Source organism: Bos indicus, chromosome 7 (genome assembly GCF_029378745.1).
Source record: "Bos indicus isolate NIAB-ARS_2022 breed Sahiwal x Tharparkar chromosome 7, NIAB-ARS_B.indTharparkar_mat_pri_1.0, whole genome shotgun sequence".
Classification (NCBI taxonomy): Eukaryota; Metazoa; Chordata; class Mammalia; order Artiodactyla; family Bovidae; genus Bos; species Bos indicus.
This window is the reverse complement of record NC_091766.1, coordinates 2,943,542-2,961,712: the sequence shown is the minus strand read 5'-3', so window position 1 is coordinate 2,961,712 and position 18,171 is coordinate 2,943,542. Positions and strand designations below refer to the sequence as shown.

General features: G+C 57.9%; 3 protein-coding genes across 18 annotated transcripts; 1 reads left to right on the top strand and 2 right to left on the bottom strand.

Moving 5' to 3' along the window:
* Positions 1 to 1,017: 1,017 nt before the first annotated feature.
* On the bottom strand, positions 1,018 to 3,297 carry C7H1orf35 (chromosome 7 C1orf35 homolog). Its single transcript, XM_019963735.2, has 8 exons — positions 3,110 to 3,297; positions 2,870 to 3,020; positions 2,669 to 2,714; positions 2,502 to 2,581; positions 2,225 to 2,297; positions 1,959 to 2,044; positions 1,397 to 1,519; positions 1,018 to 1,313 (listed from the first exon to the last, which is right to left on the bottom strand). Exons 1-8 carry the CDS (start codon positions 3,201 to 3,203, stop codon positions 1,259 to 1,261), a joined length of 708 nt encoding a protein of 235 aa, XP_019819294.2. The 5' UTR covers positions 3,204 to 3,297; the 3' UTR covers positions 1,018 to 1,258.
* Positions 3,298 to 4,100: 803 nt separating this feature from the next.
* MRPL55 (mitochondrial ribosomal protein L55) lies at positions 4,101 to 8,018 on the bottom strand. 7 transcript variants are annotated; one of them, XM_019963744.2, is made up of 4 exons: positions 7,871 to 8,009; positions 6,983 to 7,072; positions 4,737 to 4,941; positions 4,101 to 4,375 (listed from the first exon to the last, which is right to left on the bottom strand). In XM_019963744.2, the coding sequence occupies exons 2-4, from the start codon at positions 7,048 to 7,050 to the stop codon at positions 4,226 to 4,228; spliced, it is 423 nt and encodes a 140-aa protein (XP_019819303.1). In that variant the 5' UTR covers positions 7,051 to 7,072; positions 7,871 to 8,009; the 3' UTR covers positions 4,101 to 4,225. The 7 variants fall into 7 exon arrangements, with proteins under 7 accessions (XP_019819303.1, XP_019819304.1, XP_019819305.1 ...); XM_019963745.2 differs by having other exon boundaries at positions 6,983 to 7,069; XM_019963746.2 differs by having other exon boundaries at positions 7,774 to 7,890.
* Positions 8,019 to 8,025: 7 nt separating this feature from the next.
* GUK1 (guanylate kinase 1) lies at positions 8,026 to 18,161 on the top strand. 10 transcript variants are annotated; one of them, XR_002181037.2, is made up of 9 exons: positions 8,026 to 8,164; positions 15,128 to 15,241; positions 15,484 to 15,525; positions 15,630 to 15,726; positions 16,734 to 16,830; positions 16,970 to 17,108; positions 17,180 to 17,264; positions 17,447 to 17,532; positions 17,665 to 17,977. XR_002181037.2 is itself a non-coding variant. In XM_070792417.1 (9 exons), the coding sequence occupies exons 1-9, from the start codon at positions 8,104 to 8,106 to the stop codon at positions 17,698 to 17,700; spliced, it is 753 nt and encodes a 250-aa protein (XP_070648518.1). In that variant the 5' UTR covers positions 8,026 to 8,103; the 3' UTR covers positions 17,701 to 17,977. The 10 variants fall into 10 exon arrangements, 9 of the variants coding, with proteins under 9 accessions (XP_070648518.1, XP_070648512.1, XP_070648519.1 ...); XM_070792417.1 differs by having other exon boundaries at positions 16,974 to 17,108; XM_070792411.1 differs by lacking the exon at positions 17,447 to 17,532 and having other exon boundaries at positions 16,974 to 17,108; positions 17,665 to 18,161.
* Positions 18,162 to 18,171: the final 10 nt, after the last annotated feature.

Genomic DNA, 18,171 nt, shown 5'->3' with positions numbered 1-18,171 from the left:
CCTGGTCCCAGGCTTTGCAGTGCCCAGTCATGAGAGGGACAGCAGGGTCACCATGTAGGGTATGCCCCAGGGGCCAGGGCCAAGCGTGGAGACCCCACACACACACCCTTCCTAACATCCACTCTCTGGTACCCCCAGGCCATACAGCTTGTCCTCTGGAGGGGCAGGACTATCTCCAGTGTCGCTGCCGCAGTAATTGACACGTGCCTGGCCGGGTGATGTGTGTGTCTGTGCCATAGACCCCCTCCTGCTTTTGCGGGGGTCGCCCCTCTGATGTGGAGCCCTTCTTGGCACCCTTGTTTCCCCACTGGGGCAGACTTTGGTAGGCCAAAGTCCAGCTGGCCTTCCCCCAGGAGGCAGGCTGCACCCTAGATGGTGATCTCTAACAGGTTGATAGCCTGTGCCGAGTGCCTTTAAGACAGAGTTGCTTTCAGTTCTCATTTCTTTTAAAATCAGCAGCAAAACAAGAACCTCGGTAATGAATCCAGTCTAGGTTTTGTCTTTATTCATAACAGTGTGGTTTGTAGGATGTTTTCTTTTTTTCTATGGATGGCAACGTCGTATGTGTTCCTTCAGCCTTGGAGATGGGGGCTGGGGGGAGGGAGCCAGTGCCTGTGCAGCAGGCAGAGGTGGGGGGGTGGGGTAAGTGTGGGACAGCGGTTAGAAGGTCTTTGGTGGCCTAGGAAGACACGGGTGGCTGCAGGTACAAGTCCACTTCCCCATGATCTAGATGCCCAGCCCAGACTGCCCCCTTCTAGCGCGGTCACCTGCTTGCAGCTGAGCAGCTTTTGGTCCCTCCGCCCTCCCTGCTGACTACACATAATCCAGGGCTCTTGGTACACCTGAAGTAGATGCAGGGGCCAGGCCAACAGGGGACCCCAGGATGCTGACCACCAAAAGGACAGTGCCCCTCAGTGTGACTGCAGATGGCCTTCCTGGAACTCCCAAGATTTACCGCATTTCACACATCACTTTCTGTTAGGACACAACAGCAACTTTCTTCTTAGTATAAGACACTTTCCACTTAAAATAAGTTTATTTAAGTACAAAGAGTGGGTCAATACAAAGAAAAATAGAAGGAGCCGTACTGGACCACAACTAAGCCTCTTCAGTATTCTGGCCTGGAGAATTCCATGGACAGGAGCCTGGCGGGCTATAGTCGATGGGGTCACAAAGAGCTGGACACGACTGAGGGACTTCAAGCCTCTCTGGGAGCCTGGGGTAACGCCCACAGGCCAGTCCTCCAGACCCCTGGGCCTCAGTCACTGTCGTGCCTGCGCTTCTTGCAGCAAGTTGAAGAGTCAGAGTCATGCCTAGGGAGACCACGAGATGCCTGGGCTGAGGGGCTCGGCCTGCCAAGCACACCTCATCTCCACCCCTAGGCAGCTGCACCTACTGGATGGGAGCAGGGGGCAGTGAGGAATCCAGCCGCCTCCCACGATCCTTTTCTTTTTTTCTTTTCTCTTTCTTGTGCCTCTTCTTTTTCTTCTCTTTCCTGCTCTTCCTGTGACTTTCAGGACTACAAGGGGGAGTGCATGAGTGCTAGAAGCCTCTGGGGCTTTGGGGGGTCTAGACCACAGTGGCCACTGACCATGTGTAGCCATTCCAACCTCAAGTCACTAAGAATAACTCAGTACCACGTGTGGCCAGCAGCTACCATGAGCAGCACAGACACGACTATGGCAAAAGGTCTGCAGGGCAGCACCTACCTGACAATCTCATTGCTGCTTCCAGCCCTCCCACTAGGATGCCCCTGCACTCTTGGGGCCAAGTGCTGACACCCTCCAGTGCCCCTGACCCTGCTGCGGGTTGGTGGGCAGTCATGAGCCTTCCCTAGGGCTCACTGCACCCCAAGGCTCCTCAGAAGAAAAAGAGGGCTGGAGCTGGGAACCTGACTGGAGAAGCAGCCAACATGCTGAGAGAAAGCAGTTCTGTGCCCTGGGGGGGTAGGGCCTTACCCCGGCTCCACCTTCTCCTCTGACCGAAGCTTCTTCTTGGCCAAAGCCAAGGAGGTCCCTGGCCGACTGCTCTCCACGCGGTGGTGCTGCCGAGAAATGCCACTCTGGGGGCGTGCAGTGTGCCCCGGCATACCGACAGGGAAGAACCAGCCAGAAGCTGGGAGAGCCTCCCCAAAGACGGCCTGCCTCGTAGCCCTCAACTGGAAGAGGTGCTCAGACCGACTCCCACCCCACCATGAGATCCCAGCATATTTGGGAGTAATTACCGTGAATACCGAAAGCCCCAGCTTAGCGGCCTCTTTGTCTTCCCGGGACAGCGCCACTCGCCCTACAGAGCCACTGCGGGAACGTGGGTAAAATACTCTATGGTGAAACACCCCCACGACAAGGGCCGCCCCCCATCCCCAGGCCTCCCTAGAGAAGTGGTTGGCCTAGATGACCCGCACTGGTTTCCACCTTAGGCAGCTGACAGTGCCAAGCCCCAAGAAGCCGCACCCTCGCGATTCCTGGGGCTCCCGAGGACCCCCCCCTCCGGCCCCGCACCTGGAGCTCCCAAGACCCAGAAGCCGGTCCACTCCCTTTTCGGGGTCACCACCTTCCCGCTTACAAACTTCGACAAAATCCTGTGGAGGGGAGTGCAAGTGCTCGCTGGAGAGCGGGATCAGCCCCCTCCCCAACCCAGCCCCACCCTCCAAATGAGCCCATCTCACCTCCTTGCTCAGGCCGGTGGGCTGCTTCTTTACGTTCTTGTAGCCTCTGCGGAGGCCGCGCGTGAGCTTCAGGGAACGGCGAGCCTCGCCTCGCCTCTTCCCCCAGCCACGCCGCGGTCCTACCCACCCCCGCCGCGCACCCACCCAGAAGTAACACCCCCCGCCACCGCCTCCCCACTCAAGCTCCCGAGGCACACTCACAGCGCTGCCATGAGCGCCTCCTGTTCCGCCTGCCTCACAGCCGCCAATTCCTGCTCCCGGCTCAGCCCAGCGCTGTTCGCCCGGCCCTTGGCGTACCAAGTGAGGTCACGGCCCTTCTGCCAGCGGCCCACCGGGGCCATCAGCGAGTTGCCTGCGGGAACAGAACGCCAAGCCCTCCGCACGGCCCGCGGCTCGGCGAACCCACAGCCCGCGAGCTCCGGGTCCCGGCGCCCCACTCACCCAGGTAGTTCTCCCTCTGCTTGTCAGTCTTCACATCCTCCCAGCTGAACTGGTCCTGCCCGCCGCGCACGCCGCCCCGGCTGGAGCCGAACATTGCGGTAACGTGCAGCCCTCTCCCCGGGATTCCAAGTACCAAGGCCCTACAGGTCCCAGCTCCCACTCCGGCGTCGCACACGGTGACGTCACTTCCGCGCCAGCCCCGCGCGCTTGCGCACTCTCCCCCTTCCCGCCCCGGGCGTCCTAGCCAGAGCGCCTGCACACTGACGCGACACAGCATCTGCACTTGCGAAAGGTGCGGCGGCTGTACCTAAGCATCGCGCTGCCACGACCGACAATTTTATAAATCATATTATGTGGGTGACGCCCCAGAGCCACAGTTCCCATTGCGTGCCGTGTTCCCGGGGCTGTGCTGGAGGGGTAGGCACGAGACGACTGAAGGCTTCCAACTATAGCTGTTGGAGGTGTCTGGGCTGTGCTGGAGGAGGGGTAGGCACGAGACAACGACTGAAGGCTTCCAACTATAGCTGTTGGACGTGTCTGGGCTGTGCTGGAGGAGGGGTAGGCACGAGACGACTGAAGGCTTCCAACTATAGCTGTTGGAGGTGTCTTATCAGGTAGCCGGCTGCCTGGGAGAGCGGCCAAGGTCAGGTCGTGCCTGTCACGCTCGGCCTCCGCCCTCGGGAGGACCAGCTGTGTCTAGTTTCCGAGGAAGCATGCAAGCACACCTCATTGCATTCATTCCCCCCGACAGCGCAGAGAATGCCTCAGTCACCCCCAAGGTGTTGGCAGTCACTGCTGATGGGTCAGTATCTGAACTAAACTGAGCTAGTTGTTGGGCAAGTGCAGTTCTGTTTATCATCACAGCAGACCAGATTAGACTCAATGATAACAATTCTAGTGAGTGGAGGAGTGCTACTCCACTAGCCAACCCCTGAATTGAATCCGTAGGGTGAACAAATGTTTTCTGAGGGATTTACAACAGTGTCAAGACTGTTATTTGAATGTCCTTTGTATTGATCTTTTCACAAGATACAGCTTCATCAACTCATGATTTAAAGACACATGCCCCTCCCTGCTCCACAGCATTCCCTAGGACACAGCAGCTTCCAGGCACCATCACTTTTTGGTCCAAAACTGCTTGTACTGCTCCACATCAAAGTCGTCAGCGAGCTCTGGCTCCTCCTTCTTCTCTTTCAGCTGGCCCTCTCGTTTTCGGAATCGTGCACGCCTTTCCTCTGGGGACAAGGAGTCCAGGTCCACAGGCATCTGTGGGGAGGAAGGGGTGTGTACACGGCTCAGGTGGAGGGTACCAGGATGTTCCCCAGGGTCTCCGCTTCACCTTGTTATCATCTACCACATAAGTTTAGGTTTTATGTGTTCTGTGGGTTTTCTCTCGCTTCAAAACTTTTTTTCAACCATACAGCTCACTGCTTTCTTACCTTGGTCTGTGGAGTGCATTCCAGGTCACCTTCTTCCCTCTCCTCAACCAAAAATTCTGACCCATGACTCACTCCCCTCCCAGTCCAGCAACAGTGGGTTCTAAGCCCACGAGCTCCTGGAGGAGTAGTTTCTACAGGCTAGGTCCTCCAGGACCTGATCCTAGGGAGTGTCGGGGAAGGAAGCTTACTGTGAGTATCCGACGTGGCTCTGGATAACGGATGTGGATGGTGGAACCATCCTGCTTGACCAGGAGAATAGGGTAGAGGCGTGCGTAGGTCTGCCGGTGCACTCGAGTGAGTGAGGCTCTGTTGCAGTCAGCCCGCCAAGAGGATGTATACAGGTAGCGGCAGCTCTCAGGGGCAGCCCTCGTCATCCCACACTGCCAGAGCAGGCTGCAGACACACGTGTGCTGGTCAGTGGCTGGCGCCAGGGCCAGAGTGGCCACGCAGCCCAGCTCCTGTGGGGGCACACAGCAACGCGCACCAGGGCAGGATGTGGTCAGAGCAGCTCCACTCCACATCCAGAACCCTGGTGGGTCTCTGGTGAGGCCTGACCCCAAGGCTATGGTGCTAGACTATAGCACTGAATGGGAAGCTGACTTCCAGGGGACTGCAAACCTGGTGTTGTGAACTGTCCATTTGAGTCCACCCCGTCCCCATTCACACCTTGAAGCCCTAACCCCAGTGAGATGGTGTCAGGAGGTAGGACCTTTGGATGGTGATTAGGGTTAGATGATGGTGGAGTCTCCACAGTATGATTGGTGCCCTTATAAGAAGAGACCAGAGAGGTAACTCTCTCCATATGAGGACACCACCACAAGGCAGCCATCTCTGAACCAGGAACCTGGTTCACCAGAACCCTGCTGGCACCCTAATCTCAGACTTCCAGTTTTCATAAGCTGCCTGTCTGTGTTCTGCTGCATTAGCCCAAGCCGACTGAGACACTCGGTCTACTTGGCTTCTGAGTGTGATGGGCACACAGCTCTTCTGCACAGTGCAGAGCACATGCTCTAAGGTGACAGAATAGGGCCTATTCACACCCCGCTCAACCCAGCTACGTGAGGCCACATTTGTCTCATCCACTTAGGACCTGGATTTCCCTGTCCTAACCTTGCCACATGACACCCGTCCCCACACCAGAGTCCCTTCCAGCCTGCTTTCATACAAACTTGAATTCCGAACCACAGATTGTACCTCAATCCATCTGTTTCCTGATATTCACATCAATTCAGTAGCTCCCACCAGACTTTCAGGACTTCTCTCTACACAAAGCAGTCACAGGCCATGCACAGCCACAGTATGGCAGCCTCTGCTTTGGCTGTGGTTCCCGCCACCCCACTGCAATTTCCAGCTGACACCTCAGACTGATGGCCCATTTCTTCCACTAGTATGATGGCCTGGGGTGAGAGAACTGTATCTTACTTGCTATGAAATCAGTCCCAGACCCTCCCTAGCTGAGTGCTCAGTAAATTCTGGCAAAATCCTCCAGAAGTGCAAGATGGGAGAAAGAAGTGGGTGAACTCCACCACCAGAGGAACCCACAGTGAGTTGGGCAGGGCCTGTACCTAAGCAACACCACGGAGCTCAGGGCACAGCCACTCCAGACAATCTGGGGTTGGTGATTCAGGAGGCTCCTGGAAGGGGCAGGAACCAACCCTTGAGTGGAAAGAGTGAATGCTTTCCCACCAGAACAGTGGCTGCAGTTTCAACATGAACCTTTTCCAGCACAAGGGCCCTTCTGGAAATGTTGCAACCAAGTCCCTTCCCCATCTTCATACTAACCCACAGCTCAGGTGCTACATCCTTCTTTCTAGGTTCCACAGAAACAATTTAAAACCTGAATTCATTCTCTCCTCCATCAGCACTCACTTGGGGAGATTTGCAGATGGGGAGGCAGTTCTGATGGGAAGAGGTCTGATGGGAAGAAGACCAAGGCCATGGTCTTCTCCAGACGTGGCCTGTAGGCTCTGAATAGGACAGTGGCCACCACCACATCAGTTTGGTGCCAGGTACTCACAAGTCACTTCCATTCCTCCTTCAACACTGTTAAGGTATCCATACATATGTGGTGGTGGTGATTTAGTCATTAAGTCATGTCCAACTCTTGCCACCCCAGGGACGATAGCTGGTCAGACTCCTCTGTCCATGGGATTTCCCAGGAAATCCCGAATACTGGAGTGGGGTGCCACTTCCTTCTCCAGGGTATCTTCCCGACCCAGCAATCAAACCTGGGTCTCCTGCACTGCAGGCAGATTCTTTACTGACTGAGCCACCAGGGAAACCCCCACACATATGTATTTGTATGTATTTCTCCAGATAAAACGCGCTGGCTCTGGAGGCTTAACTAAGGCTGCAAAGCCTAAGGCTGTTGAGTCGGGATTCTTCGGGTGGCCCCATTACAGGAGTCCCAAAGGGCCTGAAAGTCCATTCTTACCGAAGCAGGCTGCCCTTGGCCGACATTCCTCCTGAGAGCCCCTGCAGCACCTGAAGGCCTAGGGTCATTCACTGGCTCAGTGTGCAACTGCTAGGCAAGGAAATAAAAGATCTTTTTAAAAGACAGGACTTTCCACCTAATCGGTTCTCAACAAATCCCAGGCAGGAACAAAGCCATCTCGGACAGACTTTACCAGGTCAGTGCAAGTGTTGCCCAAACAATCTATGAGGCTTTCGGCCCTCACCTGGCATTAGAATTACCTGTGGGACGTCTCTGATCTACAGATGCCTCAGTTCTACTCCCCAAAACTTTGACTCAGTAAACTGTCTGCAGCAGGGCCTGGGCCCATTCTGGTGGGTTACTGAGTCAGACAAAGCACTCTGAGGATGGAATGCAACGTAAACGGTGATGACTAGCTCATACCTGTTTTCCAAGGTCATTTCATTCTCACAAAATGCAGCGAGGTAAGGATTACCAAAGAGCAGCCGCGGCTTACTAAGTCCTGACTCCCAGGGAAGCTGAGGTTTCCGCGGTGATAAACCAGTTGCTTCAAATGTCGAATACTTGATGTCTCAAACATTACGACCCCAGGAAGAGAGCCCTCCCTGTCAAGATTCCCTGCAGGCCTCCTTCCGCCTTAGGAGATGACTCAACAGGAAACCGCAATGCCATAAACCTCCCAGGTGATACCCTCAAGGGCGGCTAGCGGCAGGGCCCGGACCCTCCCTTGAAGGAAGCCCTCCAAGCCCGCGCGACGCGGCGCCTTTTCGGCACCAACTTGCCACCCTCACCGGCTCCGGAGCGGCCTCGAGGACCAGCGGCTCGGCCGCCACAGGCCAACGGGTGCGGCACTGGCCAGAAGTGAGTACACAGTCAAGGTAAACTTACTTTTCACTCCTCGTGTGCCTTCGCCCCGACGTCATCCGCGGGCGCAGGGTCTCGCGGCGCTGACGTACGGCCTTCCGAGGCGCGGCGAGGCCGGTGCAGCTCTGACTTACTTGCCCGCTGGTTCAGGCGGGTCTGGCGCGGCGGTGACGTAAGCCTCTGCGGGGCGGAGAGAGGCCGGCGCGGCGCGACGCTGTGACGTATGTCCGCCCGGGCGGCGGCGACGGCGGCCCTTCATGCTGCGGCGCCCGCTGGCCGGGCTGGCGGCGGCCGCCCTTGGCCGGGCCCTCTCGGACGGTGAGTGGCGGCCCCTCAGAGCGGGACGGAGTTCTGGGCGCGCGCAGACCACAGGAGGATCCAGGCCCGTGTGTCACGGTCTGAATCCGCGGCATAGAGGCAGGGACTGCCGCTACTCGCGTGCGAGGAGCCCGGACCCCGTGCTGAGCGCGGGTGTCGTGGGTCTCCTTCTGGGACTCGTGGGGTTGTGCTCGTGAATTCTGTCATTTCGCCAGCCACCGAAACTGCCCTCGGCGTCCCTCCGTGGTTCCCAGAGCTCTGTTTCAGGATAAGCAAAGCGGAGGGAGACCAGAATAGGGTAGTCTGCATGGAGTTACATTCAGCGAGGCTTCCCTTCACTTTGAAGTTTTATCCAGTGTGGCTCTGTGTTAGAATTGCCTTTGGTAGTTATTATTTTTACTTGGAGGAGAAGGCAATGGCACCCCACTCCAGTAGTCTTGCCTGGAAAATCCCATGGACGGAGGAGCCTGGTAGGCTGCAGTCCATGGGGTCGCTAAGAGTCGGACACGACTGAAAGACTTCACTTTCACTTTTCACTTTCATGCATTGGAGAAGGAAATGGCAACCCACTCCAGTGTCCTTGCCTAGAGAATCCCAGGGACGGGGGAGCATGGTGGGCTGCCGTCTATGGGGTCGCAGCGAGTCGGACACGACTGAAGCGACTTAGCAGCAGCAGCAGCAGCAGTGCAGAAGCACTTTTACTTGGACAATTAAAAAACTGGTTCCCCTGTATCAGTCCCCAAAATATAAGAGGAAATTATTCTGACATTGGAAGCTCCAAACAGTTTGTAAAACCCCTGCAGTCTGAGGACTTCATGCTGGACGCCTTGTGGACCCTGCAGGATGCAGAGGGGCAAAGAGGGAAAGCAGCTTGACACCCTTCTCCAAGGAGGGCCACAGAACAAAGCCCAAAACCCTGGGAGATCAGGGTTTTGAAGGCCCTTAGGTTGCCCCTGGTACAGCAGAGTCACCAAAGTCCCGATTAGCTCACCTGGCCTGCAGAAGTACGTAGTCTACGCCGCGCTTAAGGGAAATCCTCCCGGTAGTCCAGCTCTGGCGCTATGTTTGGTTCCCACCGCAGATTGCAAACCCAGGGCAGGGTCCTAGGTGGGCACAGCTGACTGCTCCACGGACTCCCAGACAGGAGGGCCCCTGGGACTGCCGCAGTTTCTTGGCCAGCCCCACAACCTAGCCCTGTTGGTCATTCCATACAGGAGCAGGTTGTTGGTGGCAGGCCTTTCTGACATGACAGGGGCATGGTAGTTGGGGTTCAGCTTCCCTGGGGACAAGACACCGCAAGTCTAGGTTGCTGGAGCTGCTCATCTGCTTTTTTTAGACATTCTTTTGGAAGCAGTGGAGGGGAATAAGCTTCCTTTGCCCAGGTGCTGGTTTGAGGAGGAGCAGTGAGGTATGCCACCTCGCTTGTTTTGACTGCCTTTCATAGGGGTGGATGGAGAAGGCAGTGGCACCCCACTCCAGTGTTCTTGCCTGGAAAAATCCCAGGGACGGGGGAGCATGGTGGGCTGCCGTCTATGGGGTCACTAAGAGTCAGACACACTGAGCGACTTCGCTTTCACTTTTCACTTTCATGCATTGGAGAAGGAAATGGTAACCCACTGCAGTGTTCTTGCCTGGAGAATCCCAGGGACTGGGGAGCCTGGTGGGCTGCCGTCTCTGGGGTCGCACAGAGTCAGACACGACTGAAGTGACTTAGCAGCAGCAGCAGCATAGGGGTGAGGGAGGTGAAATCTGAGGTGATGGTTGGCCAGTATGAGATGGGGCCAACCAGGACAGGAGGAGGAAGCCAAGATGTGCTTTTCATGGCTATCACTCATGCATGAGTCCCATGCGAGTGTCCCTTGGTGGTGTGCCTGCCCAAATGTGGGCTTTGCTGTCATTCGCCTCCCAGACCGTGACTTGTGAAGTGTGTTAGTCGCTCAGTCATGTGCAACTCTTTGTGACCCCATGGACTGTAGTTCAGGCTCCTCTGTTCATAGAATTCTTCAGGCAAGAATACTGGAGTGGGTTGTCATTTCCTCCTCCAAGGGATCTTCCCCACCCAGGGATCCAACTTGGGTCTCCTGCATTGCAGGCAGATTCTTAATTGTCTGAGCCACCAGGAAAGCCCATATGACTTGTGAGGGACCCAGGAAAACCTTTACCACTAAGAGGAATGTGGACTGGGTGTGGCTTCCTGTCTTATCATTAACAAGTTGAATTTCCTGCCACATGAACGCTCTCTCTGTCCTCTTGTAAGATTTCACACACTTGCCTGCACACACCAGGCCAGCTTGTAATCTGAGTTGGTGCCACACCTGTGACAGATGTAGTTTGCCTGGGCTCTCCTTTAGATTCTGAGAACACGTTGACCCAACCTTTGTCTGGAACTGGGAAGATCAGAAGTTTCTTTGAGTAGTAAGTAGATTCTGGGAGTTCTAAAATTGTACATTTTTCTTCAGCCATACCCAAACTTTTTTTTTTTAAAGACCTGAACTGTTCATTTCCATCTTTTGCATCGCGTTTAGCATAAGTCAAGAAACATGCTCAGAGAATTTGAGGAAGAGCAGGAGGGAAGGTGTCACGGTGTGGTTGGGGTGGAGGGAGGTGGCCCCAGTCCTCCAGGAGGACAGGGTGGGCACAGAGGGTGGGCTTGGGGGCCCTGGTGTGGCAGCGGCCCTGCACTCGGACTCTGAGCCTGGCTTCAGTGGCACGAGGCCTCTTCTCCTCCCGGGTCCTCCTCTGACCCTTGGTGTGCCCAGCCGTGGTTTCCTCCAGGTCCCTCTCTGATCCTGTGTGTGCTGGGCCTTGATTCTCCCTGGTGCCTGGCTGATCCTTTCTTCCCCTTCTGTGAGAGTGAACCTTCTCCACCCAGAAGGGGTCGGGCTTCTTCCTGCTCCATGGTTTGTATGTCCTGGACCCCTTTCCCCGTTCTCGCTCCCTCTACCTTCCCTTAGGGCTAGAACTGAGGCTCTCACATGAGACTGAATCTCAATTCTTCTCTATGGAAGGAGACCCAGATGCAGCTGTGTAGTGCCGTGATAGGCCTAAGTCCTCCACAGTGTGTGCGCTTCTTGCCATGGTGTGGCTTCTTGCTTCTTCCCTGAGAGGGCCAAGCTTCCTCCATGCAAGGCATGGTCCCACCCTACTGTGAGAAGAAGTAAAAAGGAAACACTGGCTCTCCCACTTCAAATTAGGTTCTTGAAGGTGAAGTGTTTTCTGAAGGTCACTGGGCCGGGACACGTCCCACATGTGGAGCGCCTGAGGCCACGGCCAGAGAAGTTCTTCCGTCCCACACAGCCTGTTTGGGGGATGGAGCGTGGCCAGCCGTCCTGACCCAGATGAGCGCAGGTCTAGAGTGCTGATGGGGCGTGACTCTCCCTTCTCTGTCCCCAGAGGGCTGTGCCTTGTCTTAGGCTCTCAGAGAGGACAAAGTGGTGGCCATGCCCCGCCCTTGGGACGGGACGGGAAGTCGGGTAGAAGCAGAAGGGAGAGCAAACCCCCCAGGTCTGCCTGAGGAGCTCCTTGTGAAGAGAGCATTCCAGAACACACAGGCTTGCACCAGCGATTCCTACAGAAATTGCATCCCTCATCCTTATTGGTGTCCTTGTGAAAATTTCCAGTATCTTGCCGGGAAGCTGGAGTTTGGAATTGTGAAATAGTCAAGGAGTAGGGGCGACAGAACATTCCTAACTGCCAGTCAGTTCTATCAGGAGATGGGGCCAGAATCAGCCTCGGGGGCTGGGGCACTTGGTCACTGGGACCAAGAGGCCTTGAGCTCGGTCCCACACTGAGTGTGCCCCTGTCGGAGGAGGCTTTCGTGCACACTCTTGTCACCGTGGTCCCTGGGTGGAGCCCAGCACTCAGCAGCTCCCCAGGTGCCTTCTGCCAGGCTCGGCCACTCCGACGGGGTCTGTGTGGTTCAAACCTTTGTGGTGAAAGGAGACAGCCTCAGGGAGGGACCCCACAAGAGGAAAGACTACAGAGATGCACAGATGAGCTTGGCCGGCTAGATCCCACCCACCTCGAGGCAGTGGTGCTGGGTGGTTCCCTCTCCCCTTGTGCCCAGCAGTGTAACCTTTGAAGAAGGTTGAATGAATGACAGCTCTGAAGAGGCCTGGGGCCCGGGCTTGAGGGGCAGGTGGGGACTCGGGAGGACACCCTGTGAGGCAGAGCCGGCAGGGTGCAGTGATGATTTGGACCCACGCAGGCAGTGAGTGTCGCAGCCATCAGCCAGTCCCCCGGGTGCGCGTACGTGCCTGCTGGTCACTGCCCGTGGTGGTTGGGCTGGGGGTGGGAGGTCTCAGCGGGATGCAGGGGCTGTGTCCCTGCCCCCAGAGTTCCGACATGGGACATAAAGCCAGATGGAAGCCAGGGTTTCGAGGCGAGACGATGAGTAAGACTTTTGCACAACATGGCCCGTGAGGGTTTCAGGCGCTGGGACTTGCATGTGTAGTAATTGGTCCTGATTGAAGACGTGTCTTCTCTGTGTAGTTTTCCAGTGTTCAGATGTTAGAGCTTGTGACCACAACATCTAGCCATGGCTGCATGCATGGGAAGCAGAGCAGGAACTGCCAGGGGAGTGTGTTAGGGTGCCTGTGCTAGCCTGGAGCACAGAGCAGGTAAGGCACAGCCTGGGTGTTGCTGGCAGGTGTGTAGTTGTGGGTCTGGGATGTGAGGGTGGGGGACCTGCCCAAGTTGGGCGTGAGGAAAGGAGCAGAGTGTTCCTGAGGGGGATCTTCATAGGCAGGTGTGATGGGTCCTCCGCTCCCTGGAGGTGGATGCCCCAAGTTGGGTCCAGAAGGTGCCAGGTGCACCCACCAAGTGGAGCGTTTGTTGCTGTGAGCAAGGCCCCTGGAGGCTTTCTGGTTCACCTCTTGTGAGACCTGGCATGTGTCCACTTTGGTGTTACCCCTGCCCTGGGGAAACTCACATTCCTGTGGCTGGGGCCTGGGAAGACCTAGGATGCTGAACGGCCACAGCTGCCCCTGCTTGCGAGGTTGGCAGGGACATGTGTGCAGTGGTGACTTGGCACAATCCAGAGGCCAGCCAGTGGGTGACAGACCCCAGCCTCCATACTCCCTTTCCAGGGCCCCTCTAGAAGCAGCAACCTTGCTCAGGGACCTAGTGACCCCCAGTATCTCCTCTGCCCTCCGATATCCCTCCCCCATAACTCACCCAGCACCCTGGTCACTCAGCACCTAGAAAGTCAGGACAGGCTGGGCTGGGCTGCCCACAGGATGTTCGTTCTGCAAAGGAAGGGACTTTATGAAGGGCAGTGTGAGGCAGAAGTGAGACCTTCCCTTGCACCAGTCCTTAGGGTAGCAAGGGTGCTGTGCTCTCCTGGGCAGGCAACAGCAGTGGGCTTGGAGTCAGACACACAAATGTGTGGGCATTTGTATGCTGGCGCTGTGTCTGGGGGGGAAATCAGGACCCCAGAAAGGAGCTGTGAGTCAGTGGGACTTGCTGTCTTACAACAATGCACTGTTGGCTTCCCTGGTGGCTCAGATGATAAAGAGGCTGCCTGCAGTGCGGGAGACCTGGGTTCAAGCCCTGGGTCAGGAAGATCGCCTGGAAAAGGAAATGGCACCCCACTCTAGTATTCTTGCCTGGAAAACCCCTCGGATGGAGGAGCCTGGTGGGCTACAGTCCATGGTGTTGCAGAGTCGAACACGACCAAGCAACTTCACTTTCACTATTCTAGTAGGAAACTGGGACGGGACAAAGGAGCTAAGAACTGGCCACTCAGAAATGACAGAGCGGTGGTGAGCTCCTCTGGATCCATTTCTTCTATCTCTTTCAGCAGGTGGTCATGTCTGATTCCCGAGTCCTTCTTCAGGGCGTTTGCATACAGCCTGATGGTCCCAGAATAGCCATGCTTTAGCCAGATTACCCAGGTTGGCCTACATTGCAGATTAGGAAAGCAGTGCCCACCAGGGGGCCTGCTGGAGAGCTGCCCACACAGAGTGGCCTGTTCCTCCCGGGCCTCACTGCTGGCCACCACTGCTACCTGGGGACCTCCACACAGAGCACTGCAGGGGCAGGCCAGCTCATCACACGTGCGTCTGGGCTCTGCCTCCCTCTGGGGCAGTGCATAGCCTGCTAGCCCCTTAGCTTAGTGCCAGCCTTGATTCCTGTCTTCTGCGGCTCCCAGTGCACCTAACCTTCCTCAGCTCGTCTTGTCACATGGCTCGGGAGGCAGGTGCACTTCTCGGGTGAGGAGCAGCGTTTCCCTCTGTTGAGCAGGTGGTGCGGGCTGCACTAGGAGGGATTTAGTGCTCAGACAGTGGGGAGCAGGCAAGGATTACCACTGTCTCAGCTCAGCCAGTGCAGCCCCAAGCTGAGCACAGAGGCTACTCAGAAGGTAGGTCCTATATGAGGGCTGCAGGGTGGTCCAGTGGGGATAGAGCAGGCTCAGCTGATCCCTCCAGACCTCTCCCACCCTTCCTGCCCTCGGTGTTCTCACCTGTGGCAGGCACCCTATGTTACGAGCTGGGAGGGTGATGCCCTGCTCTCCTGCTGGCTTCATGAGACCCAGGTATCACAGAGGGGAGTCAGGGACCGTGGGATTAGCTCCTCACTTTTCAATGGAAGTTCCCAGAACAGACCTTGGGTTCCACTGACTTTGACCAAGGACACCTCCGAAGTGTGGTGCCAGGAGACACAGGAATTGGGACCTGGATGTGCCCCTCCCAGGAGCCAAAGTCCAGGCTCCTTGAGACGTAGGGTAGTAGTGGACAGCTGGGGAGGCCACACATTTGTGGTCGGTGCACATGTCACCACCCACAGGGAGGCATAGGCGGGGTTTAGGCATGGCTCTGAGTGGTGGTACCTCGGCTCTGCCTCATTGCTGGGGTGAGTTCACTTGGGCACTGCAGCCACCGCCATACACAGCAGCATGTCCACCTCCATGCAGCAGGGAGCAAGGCCCTGCTGAGACTTGCCTCTCCCCCCGCCTCCCCACAGGGATGTCAGGACCAAGGCCCGTTGTCCTGAGCGGACCCTCAGGGGCTGGGAAGAGCACCCTACTGAAGAAACTCCTGCAGGAACATGGCAGCATCTTTGGCTTCAGCGTGTCCCGTGAGGCCCCGGGGAGGTGGGGGAGGGTCCAGAAGAGACTGGGGACAAAGACCCTTGCTAACATGCCCTGATGCACCGCGCCCACTGCCACACACTGGGGTGGAAGCCCCCACACTGCCGACCCCAGTCTGTAGCCTCCCTTCCCACACCTCTGGATGGGCGGCAGGCCACGGGGCAGGCCCTGGGGATGGGATACTTGAGATTCCAGGTGTCCCAAGGCCATCGCTGTTACTTATTCCTAGACACGACAAGGGACCCGAGGCCAGGAGAGGAGAACGGCAAAGGTGAGCTTGGCCAGATGGCCCTGTGCTCTGGCACAAGACGCTAGCAGCCCAACGCTCGTCAGGGGCGCCTGAGTCTGTCTCCCGTCTGCACCTTCTCCTTGCAGATTACTACTTTGTGACCAGGGAGGTGATGCAGCGCGACATTGCTGCTGGAGACTTCATCGAGCACGCCGAGTTCTCAGGGAACTTGTATGGGACCAGGTGGGCGGTGCTTTGGGCCTTCCCTTCCTCTCATTCCCCCAGGGACCAGGAGTGGGTGACCCAGGCAGGGGGTGTCTGTAGGCCCTGGGGGTCTCCCCTTGGCTGGGCCCCAGGTTGGGGTTTCTCTCTGCCGGCTGTCTAGGCACTTGAGGCCAAGGACTCAGCCCTCTAGAGGTCATGATGGAGCTTGAGTCAGAAATCTCCGGGCTACCGACTCCGGGCCCAGCCCCACTTGTGTCTCCTGGCCAGGCTGCTGTGAGAAGTGGGCCAGACGAGGAGCCGGCGTGCAGGGAGGACTCAGGGGACCTGTGTCTTAGGGGTCTGCAGGTTTCATGTGGCCCTTCCCCTCCAGTCAGTAGGGTAGCCTGGGAAGGGTCCCTGGCAAAACAGCAGCTGCACCCCCTCCCACGCTACCAACCAACCAGAGCAGGGTCTCTGCTGGCTCCTCCCATCTGACTCACAAGGCCCAGGAGCAGTGTCCTGACTCAGGCAGGCAGGCCCAGGCCTGCCTCTGTGCACAGCCGGTCCCTGAGCCGCCTGGCTGGGGGAGGCGGGCACCGCCAGGACCCATCGTCCTCTGCCCCGGGTGCAGATGGGCAGAGCAGTGGGCCACTGAGGGGGGTCATTTGGCCACTATTGAGACACACAGGACCCACTGAGGGGCGCTCCCCCCAGCGGGTGAGGAGCACATAGTACTTGGTGACCCCTGGGTGAGGGGCCAGGGCCTGCAAAGGGCGGCCAGGAGGTGAGAAAGCCCAGGGGCGTGTCCTGTTGTGCAGTGGGGGCCAGAGCATCCCTCCCCACGCAGGGCCCCCGCAGGCAGGACATGGGAGGGGGTTGCCATCACCAGCCTGGGGACGTGAGCCAGAAGGTAGTACAGACACTTTTGGAGGCGTGATGGGCGGGTGGGACTGGTTGAGGTGATGGCGTGGTGTGGGGCCTGGGGGGAGGTGCCAGGAGAGGGAGAGGCTCTGGGCCGGGGTCTGAAGGTTGCTACTCCCTAACAGACACACTCCCTACCACCACCCCTGGACCAGCAGAGGGCCCCCTCGTGCAAGCGTTGCTCGGAGTGCTTCCAGAATGAAGGAGCAGATGCCAGTTAGAGTAGGCCCTTGTGGGCACCCCCAGACAGACCCAGAGCGGGGGATGGGGGATGAGGTCCCACTGAGGCTCTCTGAAGCCGCGGGGGCTGCTAGGACTGGGGCGCCCACGGCTGAGCGGCTCCCCTCCCCTCACTCCCCAGCAAGGCCGCCGTGCGGGCCGTGCAGGCCATGAACCGCATCTGCGTGCTGGACGTGGACCTGCAGGGCGTGCGCAACATCAAGAAGACCGACCTGCGGCCCATCTACATCTTCGTGCAGCCGCCCTCACTGGATGTCCTGGTGGGGGCCGAGGCGGGGCGTGGGGGGCAGCCCCGCGTGCTCGGACCTTCTGACCTCGTGCTCTGTCTCAGGAGCAGCGGCTGCGACAGCGGAACACAGAGACAGAGGAGAGCCTGGCCAAGCGTCTGGCGGCTGCCCGGGCTGACATGGAGAGCAGTGAGTGAGGGCGCCCAGCACGCGGCCTCCCCTAGACCCCCCCACACCCCGCAGGAGACCAGTCCCCCCACCAAGGGGCGCAGGAGGGCTGGAGCCGTCACCCAGCCCTGTGGTCCCTGTGAAGGGTCCCCAGACCCCCGCTCCGTTCCCAGAGCTTCCACTGACCCTGCCCCCACCCTCAGGCAAGGAGCCCGGCCTGTTTGACCTGATCATCGTCAACGACAGTCTGGACAAGGCCTACTGGGCCCTGAAGGAGGCGCTCTCCGAGGTGGGCTGGGGTGGAGGTGGGGCCTCAGACATCTGTGTGGCAAACGGGTAAAGCAGGCTGGGACAGGCGATGTGGTGGCCCCAGGCCCTGGGCGAGACCTTCCTTTCCTCAGCCTCTCTTTCTCTCTGGCAGGAAATAAAGAAGGCCCAAGGCACTGGTCAGTCCTGAGGAGGCCCGCCAGCTGTGTCCTCTCAGGTGGGGCCCAGGGCCTGGCGCCCACGTCAGTGGGCCAGAGTTTCCTGGCAGTGACTCTGCTCACCTCAGCTGGGACCCAGAGACAGGGCGCTGCCCATCTTCCCTCACCCCCTCCGTGCTTGGAGGACCTTGTCTCTTACCCCCATGCCCCACGTCCATTTCTAGGCTTCCTCCCCACCATGCCCTGTCAACCCCTTACCCGTGGAAGCCAGGCCAACATCCAAATAAAGAACTGCTGGGTTAGAGTGTCCTTGAGCCCTTGGATCATGGCCCTGGGTGGGTGGGTCCACAGTACACCATTCCAGAGCCACCCCGTCCCCACTCTGGACAGCCCTGCTCTGACTGGCCACCCCCAGAGGGCAGCAGCCGCCTTACACCTGTTGCTCTGGGCTGCTGGCCCCCAGAGAGGCTGCTCCTGAGCTGCCGCACACTCCTTGCCCAGGA